Source organism: Nannospalax galili, unplaced genomic scaffold (assembly GCF_000622305.1).
Source record: "Nannospalax galili isolate Female #2095 unplaced genomic scaffold, S.galili_v1.0 scaffold475, whole genome shotgun sequence".
NCBI classification, from domain to species: domain Eukaryota; kingdom Metazoa; phylum Chordata; class Mammalia; order Rodentia; family Spalacidae; genus Nannospalax; species Nannospalax galili.
This window is the reverse complement of record NW_008339435.1, coordinates 5,212,364-5,236,808: the sequence shown is the minus strand read 5'-3', so window position 1 is coordinate 5,236,808 and position 24,445 is coordinate 5,212,364. Positions and strand designations below refer to the sequence as shown.

Sequence of the window (24,445 nt, the reverse complement as noted above, 5' to 3'; positions counted from 1 at the left end):
AGGCCAGAGTCAAGATATTTATAAGAAAAAACGGGGGCTGGTCTTCTTGCAGAAGGCCAGGGTTCAAATCCCAGCACCCACATGGCAGCTAACAACTGTCCATAACTCCAAGTTCCAGGGGATCCAACAGCCTCTTCCGTCCTCTGTAGGCATTGCAAGACCTGGGTGTACTTACCTATATGCAGACATAACATTCATACACATAAAATAAAAATAATAAATAAAATATATTTTAAAAAAAGAAAAAAGATCACATTAAGGAAAACATTAAACTAAGTAACACAATTGGGTATCTCTTGAATTATAACTGTTAGAGAATGCCCTCATTTTCAGGAAATTCATATTAAAATACTTAGGTGTAAAATAACATTGGTACATACAAATTTAAAATGGCTTAATAGGCCAGGTGTGGTGGCACATGTCTTTAATCCCAGTATTCAGGAAGCAGAGGCAGGCAGACCTAGCCAGCCTGGTCTCCATAGTGAGTTCCAGGCCAGTTGTGGCTACAGGGTGACTATGTCTGAAAAAGATAAAAATAAAATAAAATAAAATAAAATAAAATAGCTTAACAGAGACAATAGTGCTATAGAAACAAAATATTAACAGATGAAATTAAAAGATTTAAGGTTTTAAAATTTTTTCTATTCCTATTCTTAAAATTTGTTAGTTATCACACCCACCCCCTACTAAGGATTGAACCTAGGGTCTCATACATGCTAAGCAAGCATAGTACCACTAAGTTACATTCTCAGCTCTGTCCACTTGAAATTATTTATAAATTAATACTTAAGAACATATTTGGGGATGCTGGAAAGTTGGCTCAGCAATTAACAATACTGGCTGTTCTTGCAGTGAACCCAGGTTCCATTCCTAGCACCCACATGGCAGCTAACAACCATCTGTAACTCCAGTTCCAGGGGAATCTGATACCCTCTTCTGACCTCCGTGGGCACTGCATGACATGTGTGCACTTTTATACACACAAGAAACACACTCATACACATAAAAAATAATAAATAATAAATAAAATATATATTTTTTTTAAAAGCATATTTGGCTAACATTGCCTGTCAAAAAGAACCTAAGAGATGTGCATGCCAAATTGGACTACAGGCCCAGCTTCTTTCCTGAAAAATACAATGAAGAGCTCAGGCTTACAAATATCAACACTGCCCTTATTAGTTAAACTTGACCTCAAAGAGTCTCAGTTTCTTCATCTGTAAAATGGAGAAACCAATGCCTATAGCATAGAATTACTTTGAAGAGGAAGCCTGACCTGGTGGCACTTGCCTTTCATCTTTAATCCCAGCACTTGGGAGGGAAAGGCAGGCAGTTCTTTGTGAATTCAAGGGCCTGGTCTACATTTCAGAGCAGCTGGGGCTACAGGGAGATCCTGTCTCAAAAAAAAAAAAAAGTTATAAAATACCTCCATGTTGCTACTGTGTCATGGAGATACAAAGATGATCAAAACATGATTTCTGACTTACTTCAAAGACCTTTTTAAACAGAGAAGCGAACCTGGAACAAGTCTATGACATAAGCACAAAAAATGTTACTATAGCAGAAACAAAAGAGCATTGCCTTCTGGGAAGTTGGCTGGAAGATGTCACAGGGCAGGTGATGCTAAGAGGGCATTACAATATAGGCTAGGTTTCTTATAAGGAGAGGCTGGGATGAGTAAAGGCCATCCTTGCTCTAGGTAATAAGGTTAGGCTGAGAGCTTAGGGTACCTGTGGGAAATTGTGAATGTTCCTGGGTAAGGGCTAGCAGAGTTGGCCTGGAAAAGGATACCCTGACCAAGCTGTGATGTGTAAAAGGCCTTCAGGTCTTTGCTGTGCCCCATGTGCAGTGGGAGAATTATTAGAGGTTTCTGAATGAGCAATAATATGGCTAGACTCTTATTTGAACCATGGTTTTGTGTCTGGGAAATAATTTAGTAATTATCCCTTACATTGGGGGACCTCTACAGAAAAGCCAAGCAAATGCCACCCTCAGCATATCTCCTCTGTCTTTAATATGAATCATGTAAAACATGGTGATGAAAAAAATCTGTAAAGGTAAAGGTGGGTGGGATTGGGATACAGATAGGCACACACTCATGTACACACAAGCACGTATGTGCATTTGCAGAGGAGGGTGACTTCCAGGCCTGGCCTGGTAGTAAGCAGGGCATCTGGTAGGCACTCTGGCATCAATGCAGGGGAATGGTTGAAGGGGCTGGGGTCTGCTAGCAATTAAATTGCTGCTGGCAATTAAAACTGTGAGCTAGCAAGGACCCCAATTTGCTCTAGGCATTTACCATATTAACAGATCACAATATCCAAGGCAGGACCAGGGTAGTGACCAGCACGTGGCAGCTTACAATAAGCAAGCAGAGAAGACTGGAGTGTGTCAACATTCGTCACGGCCAGTCCCATGGTGTCCTGCCTCTCCCACCCTGGAGTTTCCCTCAGCAGACTGTACTCTCAGCTTCTTCCTCTCTGCTTGGCTCTGCAGCAGCAATGTCTCCATGGTTGGCAATGCTCCTTCAGAGTAGGGCAGCCTGCACACACTTGGGCTCCATCTGTGCTTTATCCTCTGTAGTCAAGGTGCCCCATGTCTACAGACAAGACTCAAAACTGAGAAAGGTTACTGAACTCCTCCTGCTTTACTTTGATAACATTTACGACCATAAAAGAAAGAGACTGGGTTTTCATTCACTTTTTAAAAAGATTTTGTCATCAAAGTGGGCTTTTACAGAGTTTGTATCTTATTTCCCTAGCTTGGTTGATGCATCCTTCTCCCATGTACAGTAACAAGGAAAAACAAAATGGCCTATATTTAATAGAATATTCTGCTTTTAAATAAAAAAAAAATTAGGATCTCCCTTAGCTGAGCCAGCCTGGAACTCACTATGTAAACAAGGCAGGCCTCTGCTCCCTGAGTACTAAGATTAAAGGCCACCATGCCCAGCAGCTCCTTTAATACCTTGAAAACTTTAACTTAAATCGACAAGAAAGTTATTTGAAGAAGTGGCTGAAATTTAAATCCCTAAGACAAGCAGAGTGGTTCCCCTGGATGAGGAGAAATATTGTTTTGGTGATCATCACGGCCTGAGTTACCTCGGAGGCGATGGAGGTAAAGCTGCTGCTGAAGTGCACGTGCTTATGGATCTCGCTGCCATTGGCCGTCAGAAACCAGTTCCCAAAGTTCTGGTCTTTGCCCACTGACTGGTTGCTGTGGCTCTGGTTGGGAAGGAGCTCCGCCAAGTCCCAGTGGTATGATGGTGTGGCACCAATCAGTGCAATGAGGATGGCCTCTGTGGCCACGTAGAGCTGAAAGAGCAAACACACAAAACCAGAAGCTGCAGACTGGGCATGTATGTAGAAAACCAAGGAAACCTGCCAACCTTGAAGGATCCATTATTGGACTAGGGACACAGCTCAGCTGATAGGGTGAGTGAGTGCCTAGTATGCACGATCCCAGCACTACATAAGCCACACATGGTGGTTCAGATCTGTAACCCCAGCATTTAGGAAGTAGAGGCAGGAGAATGAGAAGGTCAGTGTCACCCCTGGTTATGTAGTGAGTTCCAGGCCAGGCTGAAATACAGGATCCCCTAACTCAAACAAAAGAAGGGAGAAGAGAAAGAGGAAGAGGATGAAGAATAAGAAGAGGAGGAGAAAGAAGAGGAAGAAATGGTAAGAGAATAGAGAGGGGGAGAGAGAGAGAGAGAGAGAGAGAGAGAGAGAGAGGAAGAGAGAGAGAGGAAGAGAGAGCTGCTTCTTGCTTTGGTGCTTTTATGACCTATACATCAGAAACCAAGAAGAAAATCCTCAAAGAGAAGCTTCATGCTTTATAAAGAACATGACCTTCAGCAGTCTATCTAGAGAACATGTCATGTTTTTTTGTGGTTGTTTTTGTTTAAGACAGGGTCTTACTATGTAGCCCTGGCTGGCCTGGAACTCACAATGTACACCAGGCTAGCCTTGAACTCACAGAGATCCACCTGCCTCTGCCTCCTGAGTGCTGGGCTAAAGGCGTGCACCACACATCCAGCCACTTTGTGCATCTTCAGAGTGTTTTCCTTCCACATCTAGGATGTGTGTAATGCTGATGGCTTTGCTTTCTATTGTTCGACACTGGAGGCAAGGGCCACATTACTGGCCCTGATTTAAAATACTAACATTCCAGTTATTTCCTTCTCATCACTGTAGCTTCAGCTCAAATAAGCAGTCACCATGGGTGAGGAGGCTCTTGGCTTCCCTCTCGTGATTGAAACAAGACATTGGTGTCTGAGAAGGCAGTACATATAAATCATGTAAGCACACTATGTACTCAAGTAGATACTTTAAAACATGACATACAACTCATCAGATTTAAAGAGGTTCAAAATCCCAGGCACATTCATTTTATAATCTTTAGCTGTATTTAATCTTGGTTTAATTTAACCATAATTATCCTCCAACAAAGAAAAATTATAGTTCCCACTAATTCAAGAAATCTTTATTAAATGTATATGCTATCTGACCCTGAATGTTCTAAATCTGGTGGCTACTCAAAACTGGATTTATAAGCTGTTAAGCTCTATCAGCCTTTATATTCTATGAATTTCTTTTATACTAGCTCTCATTGTTGGATGATTATTTCAAGCTTAACATTTATTAAAATAACACATTAGTCCATTTCAGATTAAGACAATCTTATTTTAAGAAACTATCCCTACTAACTTTGAATGTGGTCTTAAAACACCTCTAAACAGAGTAAGTATCTAGAACACACAAAGCACATGATTTCTCTCAGTGTATGGTCATGAGCCCACTCGTCAGATGAGCTGACTGAGGCACATAAAGGTGGGAAAGACATGCCAAAGGATTCTTCTTGAGTCCACAGAGAACTTCAGAGGGAGCTCTTTCCATACCATTCTGTGAGGCACATTGGCTAAGTAGATAAGCAAGAGAGCCAAAGCCAAAACCATTTATCAGCACTAGATGATGGAATTACTGTCAGGGAAAGAGAAAGGGAATCATGGCATTGTATGCATGATAACAGAAGCTAATGTAAAACTGTGCTGCAATTTCTCCCCTTTTGGTAAGGCTGAGAAGATACGAGGCAGTCTCAATCAATTTTGAGTCGATTGACTGTGGGCCTCTCTGGAGATGTGCAAGGCTGCCACAGGTCAGTATGCTCAATGATCTATTATAAGATGCAAAGGAAAACATGTTCCTAGGTCTGCATGCTTCCTGGCCCCTATTTGCATACTATTAAGGATGTTTTAGAAGAAGAGGCAATCAGCTTATAAAAATAAAAACCTTAATAATTACAACAACAAATAGATTACACATTCAGCAGTCACTATAATTACAAAGCCACTTTCATCTGTTTAGTAACTGCCCCTTCTGATTACAATCTGCTAAAATTTAATTGATGGGTATAAAGAAATGAAAAACATGAGCCAAGGGAATGCAGAAGATGACTCAAAACACGGCCTTCCATCAGGCAAAACAAACCAGCCATGTTTTCCTCTTGAAGCGTTCTCTCTTCTAGTCCCACGCCTTCCGTTCACTTTACCCTGAAGGCACTGTCTCTTGCCAGGAATGCTTTTCCCCCATTCTCAAAAACGCAACTTCAGGTATTGCCCTCCTTACTAGCATGCCATCCTCTCTGATGGCACACAAGTTCTCTCCTGCTCACACTCTTCCCCCAAGCACTGTCTAGACTGCTATAGAGCACATACTGCTTTCTTCACTGTATATTTGTTATATCTGACTCATCTTTGGGTTTCCAAAGAAAATAACCCAGGGCCTCCACATTCAACAAGGGAGTAAATAAATGACCAAGAGGGAACTGCAGTAATAGCAGTACATGCTTTCATAAAGCTAACTATGTGCAAGCCCTAGTCTAAGTTCCTGGTGAATGTATGTCAGCATGTCATATTTGGATCTGGATTGATCTAAAATAAGCAGTTTTCTAGGTAAAAGGGGTAAAGCTCTAAAGGCTTCTCTAAACTGAGGTATGCCCCATTATGAAGACTGCCATTGTCTGTAAATTCTACAATCTGGAGAAAGTAGTTCAGAATGAGTAGATGCTGTTATAGCCCTTATTCTTAATGACAGGAACAACAGAGGCTAGTCAATCAGTACTGTATGCATCAACCAGTCCTAACCTATTTCATTCCTAGCACTATGCCTTTCTCAACCTCTCTGCCTTCCCACTCCTCACAATGTCTTCCTGGCCAACCTGATGCCTGAGCATGAGTATTCTCGCTCTCCCTCGCCCCATCTCCCCTCCTTGGTCCTCAATACATGGGACCATAGTTTTAATGTTAACAGAAAGGGTAGAAATATGCAACTCTTCTATGAAGTGTCAGCTTCAATAAAACTTCGAAGATTGTTGGGTTTTGCTACTCATAAGGAAACAGAGTGGGCAGGCAGTAGTCACACTGTGTGATACATGCTCTACAAGGGCACCATGAAATTCGGTCAGACAGGCAAGGCTAAAAGTCCATAGTCACGCAAATGTAGGTCCTTTACACCACAGGCACCCACATTACATGGTCATAGGAAATCAAAGATGACATAATTGGCCATGAGGATGTACCACCGCCACAGAACAAGAGAGTAGTTTTCCTTAGTTTGCCATTTCTGGCTGTGATAATTTCACACAGCTCACATATCCTACTCCTGTCCCCTCAGAGAACAAAAGCATTCTCTCATTCTTTTCTTTACTATCACTCTACCATTACTATGCTCACATTCGTGCACATGTTTTTGTCTAAAGACATCAAACCTATCGGCAGATGGGCCTTAGAGCCAGAATAAGAAACCACCATCAACCCTCCTTCCAAGTGGGACTAACAACATCTCAGGTACATCATTATCTCCTCTGGCTCTACCTCCAGGGAAGAACAAGTGCCACAGATGGCTGGATCGCCCCAAGCCCCTTCCTTTCAATGTAATTATAAAAATGACTAAAATGCACAAGGGAATTGAAATTTTAAAAGTTTCTGAAAGAAAAGGTTTTAAAAGCAATTTTATATTAACACTGTTACGGGCTTTCACAACTTCTCAGGAAACCAGAAGAGTCACCATAAATTACCTCATCACAATACCCTGCACTGTGAAGTCATGGCTATACATGATGTTCATTTTGTAATTAGGAAAACTGAGATACAGAGCAATTAAAAACCACTCAAGGTTTCCTGTAACACTAATAGCAAAACCAAGGTGAGAAGAGAAGTAACCTAACTTTGGGGACAGCTTTTTACAGGAGAAACGAAAAGGTCAAAAATCAAAGTTGATTCCACTGCTGTCATTACTATTAGTCCTTCATATACTTGGGACTCATGTTTACCTGGTCAACTAGAAGCATTGTATGACTAAGACCCCAATCATGAAGGCAGGATCACATGCCCAGTGTCTGGCACAAAGAGGCCAACAGACACTGAATGACTTGCTGGTAAGGACAGCGTTGAGGGGTTTACAATTTGGAATTGGCACACTCTACATAACTGGTGCCTCTCTTCTCCATTCTGATGTAGCCACATTGTATCACCAGCTCTCTCCCTCAAACTGACAGCACACTCTTCTGCAAAACACATGAATGAATACAGAATCATTTTCCTACAACCAACTGCTAACTAGTCCACATACATGCTTTCTGCATTGGACTACTCACTCCCCAACTGTGGCTTGCTGTGTGGTGTGAGAGCATATGGATCTTGAACCTTAGCCTAAATCTCAGCTATCGTGACACCTCTCTAACCCTCATGTTTTCTTGTAGTAAGGCTGGATGCTACTGGACATCTTTGCCTAATTCACTAACTCACTCATATCCAGCTAGCCAATCCAGACAGCCGAGTGGGACAGTTCTCTAGTCAACAGAAAATTGTACAGCACTATGCCAACAGTACGCACCAGTGTTTCCCACACTTTAATGAGCAGAGTGAAACACTTTTCTGTGGGCTTCAATGCACATTCTGTAGCAAAAATATAAGTCAGTCCTTCTAGACCTTGGCAATGTTTATTTTTCTACCTGAAATGACCTTCCCAGTTCTCTCTAAATTGAAGCTTCAAGTTCAGCTTAAGCTCAATCCTCTTCCTGAAGGCTGCAGTAAAACAGTCTCTATTCTTTCTTTATTTTTTATTTTTATTTTTTTGTGTATGAGTGTATTGCCTGCATGTATGTCAAACAATGCCTGCAGAGTTTAGAAGAGGGCATCAGATTCCCCTGGAGCTGGAGTTACAGCTGTTAGCCGTAATGTGGATGCTAAGAATTGAACCTAGGTCCTCTGCAAGAGTAGTCACTGCTCTTAACTACAGAGCCATCTCTCCAAACTTCAAGTCTCTATTCTGAACTTCCAAAGCATTAGCTGGCTGTATAGCTTACTAGGAAATGCTGCTCTGTATAACTGTTTGTACAGACTAAGTTAAATTCCAGCTTTCTAATGGCCTATTGAGTCCTGTAACAATGTTTCCCTCTAAAAACTCTAACTCACAAATGTGCACATAAAAGCATATATTATGTGTATTTAAACTAACTCCTTACAGAATGTTTAGCAGGAAGATTCATTAGAATCCAGTAATTCTGGGCAGGGCAGAATGTACACACCTTTAATCCCAGTACTTGGGAGGCAAAGGCAGGTGATATCTCCATGAGTTGGAGGCCAGCCTGGTCAGAGATACATACTGAGACCCTCTCTCAAAATTAAATAAATAAATAAATAAATAAATAAATAGCCTAGTAATTCTTGGCAAATTATTTTATTTCTACCTATTTCTCTTTCAAGTAAAATAAAGTAGAAATGAAGTTCATGAACGCACAGAGGAAGAAGGCAGGAATTCTATCTAGGCAGGTCAGGAAGAGTTGTGCGTGTTATTCCTGAAAAAAGTACTGAAAGACTGCCGAGGAGCTAGTTAAAACAAAACTTAAGGGAAGGAATTCTTGGCAAAAGTAAAGCCCAATTAGAGCCAGGAGAGCAAATACTGTATTTTCTAGGATTCTATGAAAATGTTATAGCACTAATGCAGCCTTTTCCAAATCCTAGTCATGAGGCTATGCCTACATTTATTTTCTGTCTGTGATTATCTACCAGTCTTATTTTAAATCAATTTAATTCAAAATTTTTATTACCCTTTCATTTATTTTGTGTGTATATGTCACATCACATGTGTGGAGGTCAGCAACCTGTGGATCCAGGGGACTGAACTCAAGTCTTCAGGCTTGGTGGAAGGCACCCTTAACCCACTAAGCCGTTTCACCAGCCCTCAATTCAAAATTTTTAACTTATGTAAATTAGCATAAAAATACAATTTGGTATCAATACATATATCATTTCCCAGATGGAACTATTAAAGATAAACACACAACAAAGTCAAGTGTTGTCTGGTATGTTTTCATCTAAGGTGGCCATCAAGAGATATTTGCAGGCAAGATCTAGGGAGGGTTGTGAAAGTGAAATAGGGCAGCTATTTTTGATTTTGTACTCAGAAGCCTGGAGCAGGTACTTTTGTGCCATATACATTGTCATTTATTGGCTAGGTCAACTTGGGTAGTATGGCAGCTGGACCTATGGGTGCTCCTCCTCCATCTGGGTCTGATTCTTTGGCCAGGCAAATATTTAAGTCTATGACGAAGAGCATCTGCTTCATCAAGGATGGAGGCAGTAACAATCGCAGAGATTCCAGTCAGTTCTAATGGACTTCCCACCATATCACCCTTAAGAAAAGTCTGCCCAGCCAACTTTGAGTCCCAACTTCACGTGCTAAGAAACAGCTTTATAGGGATTGCTGAACCAACTCCAACAATGGTGTAGGGTTGGTCATCTTCACAGTTCATTATTCATCAGTTACATAAACTAACTCTCCTTCCTTCCTCCTCCTCCTTCTCCTCCCTCTCTGTCTCTCTCTCTGTCTCTCTCTCTCTGTCTCTCTCCCTCTCTTCCTCCGCCCCTGCCCCCCCCATCCTAGGGGTTCTTTGTCCTGCCTCTCTAGCTGAACTACAACCCATATGACCTTACTTTCCGACCTTACTTTCCATGGAAGTTTGAAGCTCTTTTGTTAAAATGGAAATACTTACAAATGTTTTGAGAGGGGCTAGCACCAAAAGAGACTGCTTCCTTAGATAAACAGAAGGCTTAAAGAGGTGAACAAAAAAGGATTAACTCCCTACTCCAAGCTAGTGCTATTTAACACAATTTCCATGTACTATCTCGCTCCAGCATGCAGGTTATTCTTTGGGATATCACAAGATGCTAAAGTGATGAGATTAGAAATGACTGGTGGAGAACTTGGAATCTAGAACAAAGGTGAGAGGATATCCCTGTGAAGAGGGTAGAAATAAGTCTTAGTCTTAGACAGGAGCCTGATAGACAAGGAGTTTCTCTGGGGAAATGTTATAGGTGAGGAAAAAGAAATTTTGAAGCAAAGGATTCAAAGGACTTAGAAAGGTTGTACCATGGGCTGGAGAGATGGCATGGCGGTTAAGAGCACTGTTCTTGCAGAGGACCCGACTTCAATCCCCAGCACCCACATGGCAGCTAACAACAGCCCATAACTCCAGTTCTAGGGGCTCTGACACCTTCTTCTGACCTCCACGGGCATTGCACAACACAGGTACACTTGCACACAGTCAGGTAATACACTTATACACAAAAAATAATAAATAAAAATATTTTTAAAAAGAAAGGCTATACCAAATAACCCATTTTATCCACTAATGAGAGAAATCAGAAATTTGTGCTTGAGACGGTGAGTGTGATGTCAATCAACAGGCAAGAAATGAAGACCAGAACAAAGGAAGGGTCCGACACAATGGCTGTGTGGGGTTCTGAACCAAAAAAAGGGGGAAACAAATACATGCAACAAAAGAGAAACCAATAAACAAACTAAGGTACAGCCATTTGCTTGAGTCCTATGCCACAGCTACTAAAAAATGAAGCTGTTGATTTGTGACTACAGCAAGGCATTCAAAACACTGGCAAGAAACAAAAATCTAGTGATAATATCCATTTCTGAAAAACAAGACATGTACATATGTATATAAGAAGAAGTCTGGAAGGTTATACACCAAGATGTGACCATATTTTACTACAGGTGGTAGAAGCTCTGAAGAATTTTTCTTTTTTTCTATATTTTCTCTTTTTTTTTCTATAATCAACAAGTACTATTTGTGACATACTCTGATTCCTATGAATGTAGATGTCGGTTGTTTGAGCATTTGGTCCAGAAATCAGAGAGATTCCCAAACTGTGTGTATCTTTCAGTTTGATGACCTCTTTGTTCTGAGATAGCCTCTAACTTGATGAGGAACCAATCAAATATTCTGAAAATCTCAATGTCTACTATGTACCAATTATTACTGAGTACCGGACAACTTTAAGAAATCCTTCAAATTGGGATTAAAGGGATGGTTATAAATGGTTCTTTCATTATTCTTTCAGTCTATACTAGGCTCCTAAAGTCACAATGACAGATAAAGCATTATATGGTAAAGAATGAAAAAAGTCTAAATTTACTAAACATCATTAAACTTTTACAATCTAAGAGCATGGTGCGTTCTTAAGCTCCTTCAGCCATCTTGTAACACAGTGAGAGGGCATCAGGCCCAGGGTCCTTCCTGCTCTATTCACGTTATCTCCATTCATGGTTTTAATGTTTTCTTTTGTGCTTTCTTGGAAGGCAATTCCTTCTCTGTCAGGGAACATGTCAAGAGCTGTGGGTGGCCTTGCCAGTTACATCAGGATCTGAATGCTGCAAAAGCACTGAGCTAGATGCTTTCCAAATTACCACTTCTCAAGATGTTCTAAGCACAAGGGGCCCTCTAAATTGCCTGGAGCCTCTAGCATCTCCAGAGCCTCCCCAGGGGGAAATCAGTGTGGAAGGGACTGGCAACTTTATCTGTGCTATACAAGGGAGCAGTGCTTGCTGAAAAGGTAACCACTGTTCCTGAGGCTGTAGTGGGGCAAATGTGGCTTTAGTCACTGACCATGGTGCTCCATCCACTTAAACTGGTAGAAGGAACACTAGGCAATGAGTCCTTAGCTCATCATAAATACTCAAGAGACCCAACCAAGGTCCAAGCCACTGTCTGGGGACCAAGAGAACTGACCATGGGTATAGGAGCAGCATAAAACTTACTCCAACTAGCAGAGAATCTTAGTGAATGGTCATCGTGATTTGGAGTCACCATAGGAAAATTCCTACTAGATGCCACAGGTTCTTATCGTGGCTGGACTCTCAGTGTTGGCTATGGGCTTGAAGGGTCAGAATGCACTGACTCCACTTTGGCTGGCTGTTTCAGGCAAGCCTGGACAAGCCCAGGCATATTGTAAATCTTCAGTTACTCCCCCACACCCCCTCAGAAAGTGATAGGTTAAGCAAGCCTGGGCACGTAAAAGCCTTATAAGGTAAAAACAGAAACTTCTGGCCCCACAGATAACAGTCAGCACATTCCAATGCCCTAAAGACAGCCCCTACCAATAAGAATCTTCCCTGTACTCAGGGCATAGGACCATCCAATCATTTTAAAGGATGCTTGGCGCGTGTGGACTTCTGTGAAACTTCCATATAAAAGCGTACCCCACCCTAGTTCAGGGCTCTCAGTATGGATCAGCTGCATCGGTGAAATCTGAGGGCCTGAGCTTAAGCCTGAATAAAGGGTCTTTGCTTTTGCATACTCTTCAGACTCCTTGGTGATCAGTGGGGGCCGCAGGATCAGGGTGCAACATTTTGGGGCTCGTCCAGGATCCCCAAGACCCCACAGGACCCCCGGAGCATTGAGCCTGGTCCAGCCAGGGTCTTTGTTCTCTTGTTTATGTATTGCACGCTCTTGATTTTGTGCCCATTACTGTGTTAGCCTATTGGCGGTCTAGGCGGACGCGCTGGAAGACCCCAGGCCATGGAACTCGGGAGCTGTCCCAGACCCACCCGATAGGGATTGGATCCCTTTTGTGATTTTGAAGGGGCGAGGCGGGTCGTGCCTGCGAAATGGCAAGAGGCCAACATTCCACTTTTGGTTTCTGTTTAAGGCACCAGGAAGTGTTGTCTTGTCATTGTGTGTCTCTGTACCGTTTATCTTATTTGTGATGTACATCATTATAGACATGGGGCAGAGTCAAGTAACACCTTTAAGTCTTTTCCAGGATCATTTTTCTGACTTCAGAGGTAAAGCTAGAAGACAAGGGTTGGAAGTTAAAAAAGGCAAACTTTCTACCTTTTGCAAAAATGAATGGCCTACTTTCAAAGTTGGATGGCTGATGGAGGGCACATTTGACCTCCCCACTGTTTGTAGGGTTAGAAACATCATTTTTGGGTGACCAGGACACCCTGATCATGACCTGGCAGGTCTTCATTGAGCAGCCCCCCTGACTGGCTCAAACCATTTCTGCCACTGCAAAATCCAGTCAGCCATTCTCGCCTTGCACGAGGACGAGCAACAGAAAAATGAAACCAAACCATCCACCCCACTTTATCCTGTCCTACAGGGCAGTATGGAAGAATAATTCTTACTTGAGCCACCTCCCTACTTGCCCATGCCACCGTCACAACCAGGGAGTTCAGAGGCCCCGGGAGAAGTTGAGGCAGCCCAGGCCCCTGGGGGTGAGAGCCCTCCTCAAACTCGGAGTAGGGCCCAGCGAGGACAGCCGTGAGCAGCGGCAGACTCCACTGTCCTTCCCTTAAGGGCAGTGGGACACCTTAATGAGGCAGGAGACCAACAAATGCAATATTGGCCATTCGCCACCAGTGACCTCTGCAATTGGAAATTGCAAACGGCCAAATTCTCTGAGAAACCACAGGGCCTTATTGATCTGTTAGAATCTGTTCTTTTCACCTATCAGCCCACTTGGGATGACATCCAGCAGCTATTACAGGTTCTAGTTACCACCGAGGAGAGGGACCAGATCCAAACTGAGGCTGGGAAGCTGGTCCCCGGCGTAGATGGGAATCCCACTAACCAGGTGCTGATCGATGGAGCCTTCCCGTTGGCCTGACCAAACTGGGACTTCAATGTGGCAGAAGGTAAGGAGAGGCTCCGGGTCTACCACCAGACTCTAATAGGGCGGGATCTCTGGGCCGCCTCAAGGCACACAACTGATTTGGCTAAGATTAGTGCAGCAAGAAAAGACAGAATCCCCGGCAGCCTTTTTAGGAAGGATCCTTGCGACGTTCTGCACTTATATATCCATGAATCTAGAGGCACCAGAAAACAAGAATGCAATCATATTGGCCTTTGTCAACCAGTCAGCACCTGACATTAGGCACAAATTACAAAAACTAGATAGATTGGCAGATAAGACCCTGCCGGAGCTGTTGACAGTAGCAGAGAGGGTCTATAACCACAGAGAAAGTCCGGAAGACAAACAGGCTCGAGCCGCAGCCACTGCTAGTGCCAAACAGACCCGAGACTTTGCTAAGATCCTTCTGGCTATGACCGCAAAGTCACCTGATGAGTGGGAACATCAATTGCGCTACCTCTCTGCGGACCCAGGTAGGAAACCCCAGGAAGGGTGACTGAGATTACAGAGGAACCAATGTGCCTGTTGCAAAAAGATGGGCCACTGGATAAAAATTGCCCAGAAAAACCTGCTGGGCAAGGCAGGGCCTGAGAAGGGGTGCAAATCCTCGAGCTCAGAGAAATGAGCGACTAGGGGGGTCAGGGTTCAGATCCCCTCCCCAAACCTAGGGTAACCCTCAAAGTGGAGGGGACGCCTGTGAACTTTGTCACAACCCCTCACGCCATTGAGGGAGTCCTCAAGCAGCCACCCGACCACTGGTTGAGCAATGCCTGGATGACTCACTATCAAAGCTTCCTCCTTAACCCCCTGAGGATTCGTTTTCTCCCCAGCACAGCCCTCAATCCAGCCACCCTGCTGCCCGATCCAGACATGGACACTCCCTTGCACAATTGCGTGGGGATCCTGAGCCAAGTGCACAGGCTCAGAAAAGACCTGACCCATCAGCCGCTTCCTGATGCAGAAGCCACTTGGGTTACTGATGGCAGCAGTTTCGTGCAAAACAGACAGAGGTACACAGGGGCAGCAGTAGTAACAGAAACTGGGTGGCGGCTTTACCTGCGGGGACTTCAGCCCAGAGGGCTGAGCTGATAGCCTTGACGGAGGCTCTTAAATTAGGCAAGGACAAAAAATTGAACGTGTATACAGATAGCCGGTATGCCTTTGCCACAGCCCATGTACATGGGGCCATCTACCAGGAGAGGGGGCTGCTCACAGCTGAGGGAAAGACTATTAAAAATAAACAAGAGATCCTAGACTTACTGGCTGCTCTATGGCTACCCAAGAAACTGGCTATCATCCATTGCCCCGAGCACCTGAAGACAGATACACCTATAGCTTGAGGAAACCAAAGGGCAGACCAGGTTGCTAAGGAGATGGCCCTGAAAGCCACCTTAGTCCTGGCTATCCATCTGCCAGACCCAGGGCCACCCGTGCTACCAGACCAACCTGATTATTCTTAGGAAGACCTGAGGCTGATACACAAACTTCCCATGACTCAAAAGATTGATGCCTGATGGCATACAGGGGACTGCAGGATTATCCTGCCAAGTAACCTAGACAAAGACCTTCTCAATCATATCCATCGGACCACCCACCTGGGCACTTGGAAGACAGAAGACCTTCTAAGAAATGCTCATCTCAAGGTTCTGATCACATGTCGATTCAATCACCTCCAAATGTCTTAGCTGACGAATGCTGAGAACCTTCCCAAAGAACAGGGGGCCCGGTTGGGAGGCTCCAAGCCTGGAGCCCACTGGGAAATGGACTTTATAGAGATAAAACCTGGCAAATATGGTTACAAATGTCTTTTAGTTCTGGTAGATACTTTTTCAGGGTGGACTGAAACATACCCTACCAAGCATAGGACTGTGCAAATGGTCACCAAGCGGCTACTAGAAGACATTCTTCCAAGGTACCGTGTGCCGGCTCTTCTGAGCTCAGAAACAGACCAGCCTTCACCTCTCAAGAAACACAAGAGTTAGCCAAAGTATTGGGGGCAAAATGGAAATTACATTGTGCATACAGGCCCCAAAGCTCTGGACAGGTAGAAAGGACGAATAGAAAACTAAAAGAGACTCTTACTAAATTAACCATGGAGACTGGTGGGGACTGGGTGGCTCTCCTTCCCTTTGCTCTATATAGGGTATGAAACTCACCCTATCTGTTGGGTTTAACTCCATATGAAATCATGTTTGAAAGACCCCCTCCCAACCTCCACAACTTAAAAGCCAAATTAATTGCTGAGTTTGATAACCATCAATGGCTTGGTTCTCTTGAGGCTGTAACACATGCCCACAAGGACCTGTGGCCCGCATGAAAGCTATCTATGAGACTGCTCCTCCTCCTACCCCGCATGACTACGAGCCTGGCAATTGGGTCTACATTAGAAGACACCACCGAGAGACTCTAGAACATCGCTGAAAAGGAACATATGTGGTGCTCCTGACAACCCTGACTGCAGTAAAGATAGACAGAGTCGCCACCTGGATTCATCACACTCACGTCCGGCTAGTGAATCCACACCCAGACCCAGACGACTTTCACCCACCACCAGTCTCTGCACCAGGTCCCATTATCATCCCTTGGACCCTCTCGCTAGGGACCAACCCTGACCCATGATTGGGTCTTCCCTGGTTACTAGGAGAGGGGAAAATGTGAGACTCTGATGCGCCTAACTGCTTCTTTCTGCTTCTATAATTTGCTTGGCTTAAAGATTTAACCCTTGCCATAACTCTAGGGGGGGAATAAAGGGTCAGAATGCACTGACTCCATTTTGGCTGGCTGTTTCAGGCAAGCCTGGGAAAACCCAGGCATGTTGTAAATCTTCAGTTACATGATGCCCCCCCCAACCCAAAGCTATAGGTTAAGCAAGCCCGGGCATGTAAAGCCTTATAAGGTAAAAACAGAAACTCCTAGCCCCACAGATAACAGCACATTCCAATGCCCTAAAGACATGCCCTACCAATAAGGATCTTCCCCATACTCAGGGCATAGGACCATCCAGTCATTTTAAAGGATGCCTGGCGCAAGTGGACTTCTGTGAAATTTCCATAAAAAAGCGTACCCCACCCTAATTTGGGGCTCTCAGTACGGATCTGCTGTGTCGGTGAAATCTGAGGGCCCGAGCTTAAGCCCGAATAAAGGCTCTTTGCTTTTGCATACTCTCTGGACTCCTTGGTGGTCATTGGGGGTGGCAAGATCAGGGTGCAACAGGCTGGTCTCAGACTGTGATACATTCAGCAATGCTTATGGTGTGACCCTCATCACTGGTTTATAAGCAGGGATTTTAGAAGAACCAGCTATCATTTCAGTGGTATCCCATCATACAGTAGTCTTCCTGTGGAAGGAAGGACATGGTGACAGATATAGCAGGTAGAGAAAGTTGTGACAACATTCTACACAAGGTTTAATAAAGCACCTTGCACAAAAGTCACTCTACCTCCCTCCATGTTAAATAGCCACAACTCACACACAACTCACAGCTTTAAATCATTAAAGGAATATCAACCAAAAACAATGAGCCAGTATTCTCATGAAGACGAAGCAAGAAAAAGCCTTATCTTTCACACATACATATCTTCTTTTCTCCAAAATTTTTAGTTGGAAAAGCAAGATGAATAAAAGACTCATGAACCCACCAACATACTGAACAAATAAGAAAATGTTATAGTTTTACAACACATTATTAGAAATTTAGATAAAATCTCCTTCGAAACCCACCCCAAACTCACTCCCCTTCTCATCCTTCCCAAGAGGAATCCAGTCTCATGGATTCCACTCCATATGTCTACATTTCTAAATCTGTCATACACATTCATACATCAAACGCAGTACTATTCTAGGCTTTTAAGTTTTGTATTAATACTTAATATTATCAAAATTTACAGCACTGCTTAGTTTTTCCACCTGACACTGTGTTTTAGGGATTCAGTTATAGGTCACATTCATTCATTCTAGTTGCCTCTACCACACTTGTCCTACTCTTTATTCAGTTCCCTTTTGAAATTCATAACGGTGGCTTTCTAATTGTGGTTACTAAAAAGTGTAGCAATAAATATCTCCTCATGTCATGTTCAAGATCTACAATGGAGGATGTTCCCTGAAGTTTAAAGCTGGGTTTTAATTTTACTAAAGGGTGCCAAATTTCTCTCTAGATGGAGTAATCCCTATTTCTCCTCATTTTTATCATATGCAGCTAGACTTTTCAGTGTCACCTAATACAATAACTGTGAAATGGTATTTCACAGTCATTTTATATGCCTGTCCCCAATGCCTACTGAACATAAATACTTTTTCATGTATTGACTATGGCAGTCTCTTCTGCAAAATACCTATTCACTCATTCCACTTCCTGAAATGTCATGAAAAGATATTTGTTACATGGATTATATCAATGCATTGGTAGTTCTAAGATCTGACAAAGTTGAAGTTATCAAGGATTTACATAAAAATGATGAATCCCAAAGCAACAGAGTAATCTACCTCAAGATGAGGATCACAGCACAGCCTCACACTTTTGCTGATGAAACTAATGTTATAGACTACCATGGCTCCTGTTGGTTAGAAGATGTACAAATCATACTACAATCTACGACTCATGATCCTGAGGAAAATAAAGGGGCTGGAACCTCTGGCTTACAACAAAATAGGGATCATTTTGCTTTATGTCTAAGAGAAGTAAGAAACAATTATTTAACTTACCTCCTCCAGATAGCCTGACAACAAAGCACATATATAATGTCACATACAAATGCAAGTTAGTGATGATGACATCAAATTCAAAACACCACTGGAAAAGAAATGGTAATAAACTAAACAGTTACTAATAATTAAATACTACAAGTAATCTTGACCCTAGGGAAGGCAAGTCTATTTTTATGGTAAGAATTTTTCTAGCTATAAAATATTGTCATATTGTTTATTCAGACATCAACTATTTAAAAAAAATTTACTTATTTTGATTTTATGTATATGAGTGCCTTGCCTGAATGTATGTAAGTGCATCCATGCTGCAACAGTGTCTGTAAGGGCCAGATGAGGGTGTCAGATCCCCTGGAACTGGAGTTACAGATGGTTGTTAGCCACCATGTGGGTGCTGAGAACTGAACCTGGGTCCTCTGCAGGAGCAGTGAGTGTTCTTAACTGCTGAGCCACCTCTCCAGCCTCAACATCTCAACTATTTTTACACTGGACAATCTTTTCTCTTTAACTTTTTCTTTGTGTACTTCAATACACCTCATTAGGGCATTTGCATGCTATCATTTAATAATGCTGGAGAGAGACTGATGAACTATCATCTATTCTTTTTTAAAATCATTATTCCATGAGTTGTATGTATGATGGGGGGGGCTGCATGTTGAGGTCAGAGGAAAACTTTGTAGAGTCAGTTCTCTTCTTCTATTGTTACATGGAATCCAGAGATTAAAAACTAACCATACTTCTCAGTCTTTTGGCTAACATCAAGTGAAAACTGACCACTGTGGAGAGTCAAGATTATGGCTGCAAGAAGTTAAAGGCAAGCCTCTTAGAAAGGAAATTGGATAGTGAGGAAACTTCTGCTGATCTGTGTGATGGCATTCTAGAAAACAGTTAATCTAAGATCTTCAGAGTTAGTTTTGCTATGTGGTTTTGTCCACTTAGTTTGAACTTAGGTGTATTTGAAATAAAGGGCATTAAATTTTTTTTTTTTTTTTTTTTTTTTTTTTTTTTTTTTTGTAAAAGGGTAAAAAAAGAGGACGATAAATCTTTCACTGTGATATATCAAAATAATTTGGGTGGTGGAGTTTAAAAAAAAAGTTATATTAAGACTTTCGGGTTTGGTTTTGTTTGTGTTTTTTTTCCCCTTTTTTTTAATTTTGGGTTTTTTTAAAAAAAGGGCTTTAAATTTTTTTTTTTTTTTTTTTTTTTTTTGGTGTTTTTGAGACAGGATCTCCCTATAGCCGCAGCTGACCTGGAACTTACTATGTACACCAGGCTGGACTTGAACTCACAGAAATCTGCCTGCCTCTACCCAAAACCCATTTTTAAAACAGCCATAATCCTGAAACAGAAACACACAGAGTCTATAGTTTCCATCTCTGTCCCTCTAGTTCTGTGCCTCGTAGATGGGTTAATCATAGTAAACTAGATGAGGAAAGGTTGAGCAGTAGCTTCCCCTCCCCAGCAATGCTGCTGTGCAGTTGCTCTGCAACTTCCTTGGGCAATAGTTAGAATCACACAAGTATCATCTTCGTTCTGTGTAGGCCAACTGTATGAAAAGGGTTTCCTATTTTCCTTTGCTAGGGGAAGACTCCTCCCTGAAAAGATGAAATGATCTGTAATACAACTGTGTAATAACGGTTCACTCCAGTTCCCCCATGTGGCTGGTAGGAAAGTTTCCTTATTCCAAATAGTCTCCAACCAGACTCTCAATAGAGAGGTCTTTGGGGGACTCTACTCCTGTATCCAAGACAGTTACATGTAGTAGGTCTTAGTTAGCTCACCACCACAAACATGTGGCTACAAGGAACTCATTCCTCCTTGGATCCCTCCACTGGTATAAGCATAGCTTTAGGGAGCTTCTCCTGCCCATACTTAACAAGATAAACAGTCTACCACTGTCAACAACACTTTAAGAACTGATCTTTCATGGCAAATATTGACCAAATGTCAATCAAGGATTAGTGAGCAATCCAGGGTCATGGGCTTGGAACTTTTGCCAGGGCCATGGGTTTGGGACTTTTTGTTAACAAACTACAATGAAATGGATCAGTCATAAATAAAAATATGAAAGGACTAGGGTACTGATCAGTGATAAAGCCCTTGCATAAAAAAACCTTGAGTTGGAATCCAGCACAGAGGCAGGGTCAAAGGTAGCAAATGTATGGGAAGGTTAACAGGTCCTTATCTAGAATAGTGGTCTTTTCAGTGCCATACTCAAGAAAATTTTATTCTGAAAGTCAGTAGTTATGTGGCTAAGAGAGTAAGAAGATAACACAGGAAGTAGAGAGTATAGGTTAGAAAAGCGGCAAGGAGGGATTGATTGCTCAGAGAGGAAGTATGTTCCTGGAATTCTTGGTCAGAATAAGAAACCACGATGAATGAAGATTAGAGATCATGGTTATAAATCCAGTTCGGAATTAAATATTCTTTTATATTGGTAGCTAATGGTTGCTGGGGTAGAGAGTTTTACTTTCTTCAGTGGTATAGCCACTGATAAGTTGCCCTTGCTGCAATAAATAACTTCCCACCCATGATCATGCAAGCAACCCTAATTAAACTCAGTGGAACACACACACCATGAAAGATGGGAACTGGGAGAGAGATGGGCATGAAAGTGGAACTGGGGGTAAAAATAACTAAAATTTGTTATATACATGTACAGAACTATCAAAGAATAAAAGTTTTTTTAACACTTATCCTCCATAGAGAAGTACATTTAAGCCAAACACAGCAAGCTTAAAAGAACTTCAGAATATTGCATATTTATGAACTGAAAACTTGTGCTAAGAGAAAGAATGTTTCCATATATGACTGGAACCATTTTTCTGGCTGGTGATAAAATCAACTCAACTTTTAAAGATTTTAATGAGAAAGGGAATGAATAAGTTGATTTTTGTTAGCCCATTCCCTGAAGAATAGCATCATTACATCTTAACTAGTGGCTTAGCTGTCAAGCCCGCCTCACCATACCCCACTTCATCCGGGGAATGCAAGCCTCTGAGGGCAGAATGTTGGGAATATTACCCATCAAACACAGCTTGCACATGCTAGGCAAGTGTTCTACCACTGACCTACATCCAGCCCTAGGCTTTTTGTTTGGGTTTTCTTTTACTTTTTTTTTTTTTTTTTTTTTTTTTTGGTTTTTTTTTTTTTTTTTTTTTTTTTTTTTTTTTGGTCTTTTTGAGACATAGACCCAGTTGGCCTGGGGTTCTCTATGCAGACCAGGCTGGCCTTGAACTCACAGAGATCCAACTGTTTCAGTAGTGTTGGGACTAAAGGCTGTGCCACCATGCCTGGCTTGTTTTCTTTTTAAACAGAGACTCCTTAAGTAGCCTTGAATTCTCCAGGAAGGACACATCCTGCCTCAACCTCCAGAGTGCTGGGATTACAACAGTTGAACCACCAAGTCCCTCTAGAATCAAGTGTTTTGAGCTGAGGTGTGCAAGTAAACTCTGAGAATTCTATACAAGAAGGAATTCTTCTTGGTAACCAACCATACACCGTAGATTATTTCACTTATTCATTAAAACCCCTGGAATAGGAAGCCCTGTCAAACCCAGAAAGGGTTAGGGGGTAGATAACCCAGAGCTGAAGGAGGCCTGTCTAGATCCGACCTTTTGTTGGGGCGTGGGGACTGGGGGGTATCAGGGCTCTCTGTGTCTTAGATTGCAAGGTGACAGAGCCACAGGTTAGAGTAACGATTCCCTTTCATTTCTGCCACGAAGTCCAGATAATGTCATTTTCATCTATCAACCAGCTCTCCTGCTGAAGTGCCCCTGTCCACGCTCCTTCCAGCACTCTATGTGACAGGATGGGAGGCCCGAGTAGCCTGGGAGCCGCTCCTCCGCCCGCCCGCCGCCACGCGGCGCCCGACCTCTGTCCCGCCCGGGTCCCGCCACACCCGGGACCGAGCAGAGCCAGGCCGGGGCCCGGAGGCGGCGTTGCGGGGCGGCGGGGCGGAAGTGGGGCTGTGGGGACAGCCGGGACTCACCTGCAGCAGCACCGCCAGCAGGAAACACAAGTACATCTGGTAGAAGCCCATCTCGCCCACCACCTGGAACGCCTCCTCCATCTCCATGGCCCTCGGAGCGGCTCCCCGCTGCCACTGGGGCTGAGGGCCGGGCGGGGCGGGGCGGGTGGGACCGAGACCCGAGCTGGAGGAGGCTGAAGTCGAAGCGGGAACGAGGCGGGAACGAAGGCAGCCGAGACCCAAGCGGGTAGAGGCCGAGGCTGGACACCGCAGGCGCGGCCGGCGACCCCACCCGAGTCCAGGCCCGCAGCGCGTCGGAGATGCGCTGCAGAGCGCCCAGCTCCGGCCTCCACGCTTCCTGTCAGAACTGACAAATTTTTGTGGAGCGGTTGCCGGGGCGCCGCGAGGGACAGGAAAGAGGAAGTGGGTGCGGCGCGGGCCGCCGGGCGGTGGAGACTCGCAGGGAGGGGCCCGGCCCATGCGCTCCGCCGCCTCCCGGCCTGGCCAGCACCCGGCCGTGTCCCGCTGAGGTCTGGTAGGCCTCTCCGGGTGCGACGGAATGCGGGAGCGCGGGGGAGTTCTAGAGTCCGAACCCGACAGGCCCCGGCTGCGCGCGTTCAGCCCTGCTCTGTGCGGGCAGATTAGGTACCCACAGATATACCCGCCACGCCGCGAGATACCCGCTTCCAGAAGTAATGCAGCAGGCCTTGACTCAGCAGAACAGGAGGGCATCGTCACCTGTGGGCAGGAGGTGATGGTGGCCAGGTCAGGCAGGCTGAAGGCTAGGAAAGACTTGGAAGGTCCAAAGGACTCTGATTGCCCCTTGTGCCTCCACCAAACCTGCTTTCTGATTGCTTAGTGTTTTAACAGGTGCATACTGTTCAAGTATCCAAACCATGATCTCCCCACCCCCCACAGTTCCATTTCTGTTGCTGGGGATAATTTACCATGACAAAAGCAACTTAAGGGAGAAAGGGCGAATTTGGCTCACAATTCCAGGAAGTCAAGGCAGCACTAGTTACAATACATCCACAGTGAAGAGCGCAGAACAATGGATTCAGGCATGCATCACTCCTTGTCCATTCGGTCCAGGCCCCGAACCATGAAATGGTGCCGCCCACATTCAAGATCAACCCAATTAAGAAAATCACAGGCATGCCCATAGGCCAACATAATGTAGACAATTCCTCACTGAGACTTTACAGGTGATTCTAGATTGTGTCATACCCCCAAATATAATACAGAATAGATATGGTGGCCAGAAGGTGCCCTTGTCTCGCCAGTATCCTTTGTTATACCTCTAAAATCTCCATTAACCACGTGTCTATTGCACCTAATTAGTAGCTACCCTTTACTGGTTACCTGCCCGATTTTGGCAATTAAAGGATTGGAAGGTTGGAAGTGGTGGGTATAATGGCCACATAACATGAGTTAGAAGTGTTTGGTAAAACGCCCCTTTAAGCATATGGATTTAGTTTTGGGGAAGGGAGAGGTGCTTTGTGGAAGGAGGGAAAAGGGGGTGGGGAGGAAGGGTCACATGGCTTTGTTTCTTCTTGAATCACTTGTTTTTTTTAAAAAATTATATTTATTTATTATTTTTATTTTATGTGTAAGTGTGTATTGCCTGCATGTAGGTAGGTGCACCTGTGTGATGCAATGCCTTTGGAGGTCAGAAGAGGGTGCTGGATCCTCTGAAACTGGAATTACAGATGGTTGTTAACCGCCATGTGGGTGCTAGGAATTGAACCCTGGTCCTCTGCAAAAGCAGTCAGTCAGTGCTC

At 43.7% G+C, this 24,445-nt stretch overlaps 1 protein-coding gene across 2 annotated transcripts in view; it reads right to left on the bottom strand.

Annotated features, from left to right (window-relative positions):
* Slc22a15 (solute carrier family 22 member 15) overlaps positions 1-24,123 on the bottom strand; it is a 103,984-nt gene extending 79,861 nt beyond the window's left edge. Inside the window, exons 1-2 of one of the 2 annotated variants that reach the window (XR_003849701.1) lie at positions 22,686-24,123; positions 3,102-3,314 (exon numbers count right to left, since the gene is read on the bottom strand). Coding sequence is in view for 1 of the 2 variants with exons in the window: in XM_008834023.3 (XP_008832245.2) it covers positions 3,102-3,314; positions 22,686-23,396 (924 nt within the window). In the remaining variant the exon portion in view is untranslated. The remainder of the gene's footprint in view (positions 1-3,101; positions 3,315-22,685) is intronic. The other variant, XM_008834023.3, reaches the window with a different exon arrangement.
* Positions 24,124-24,445: the final 322 nt, after the last annotated feature.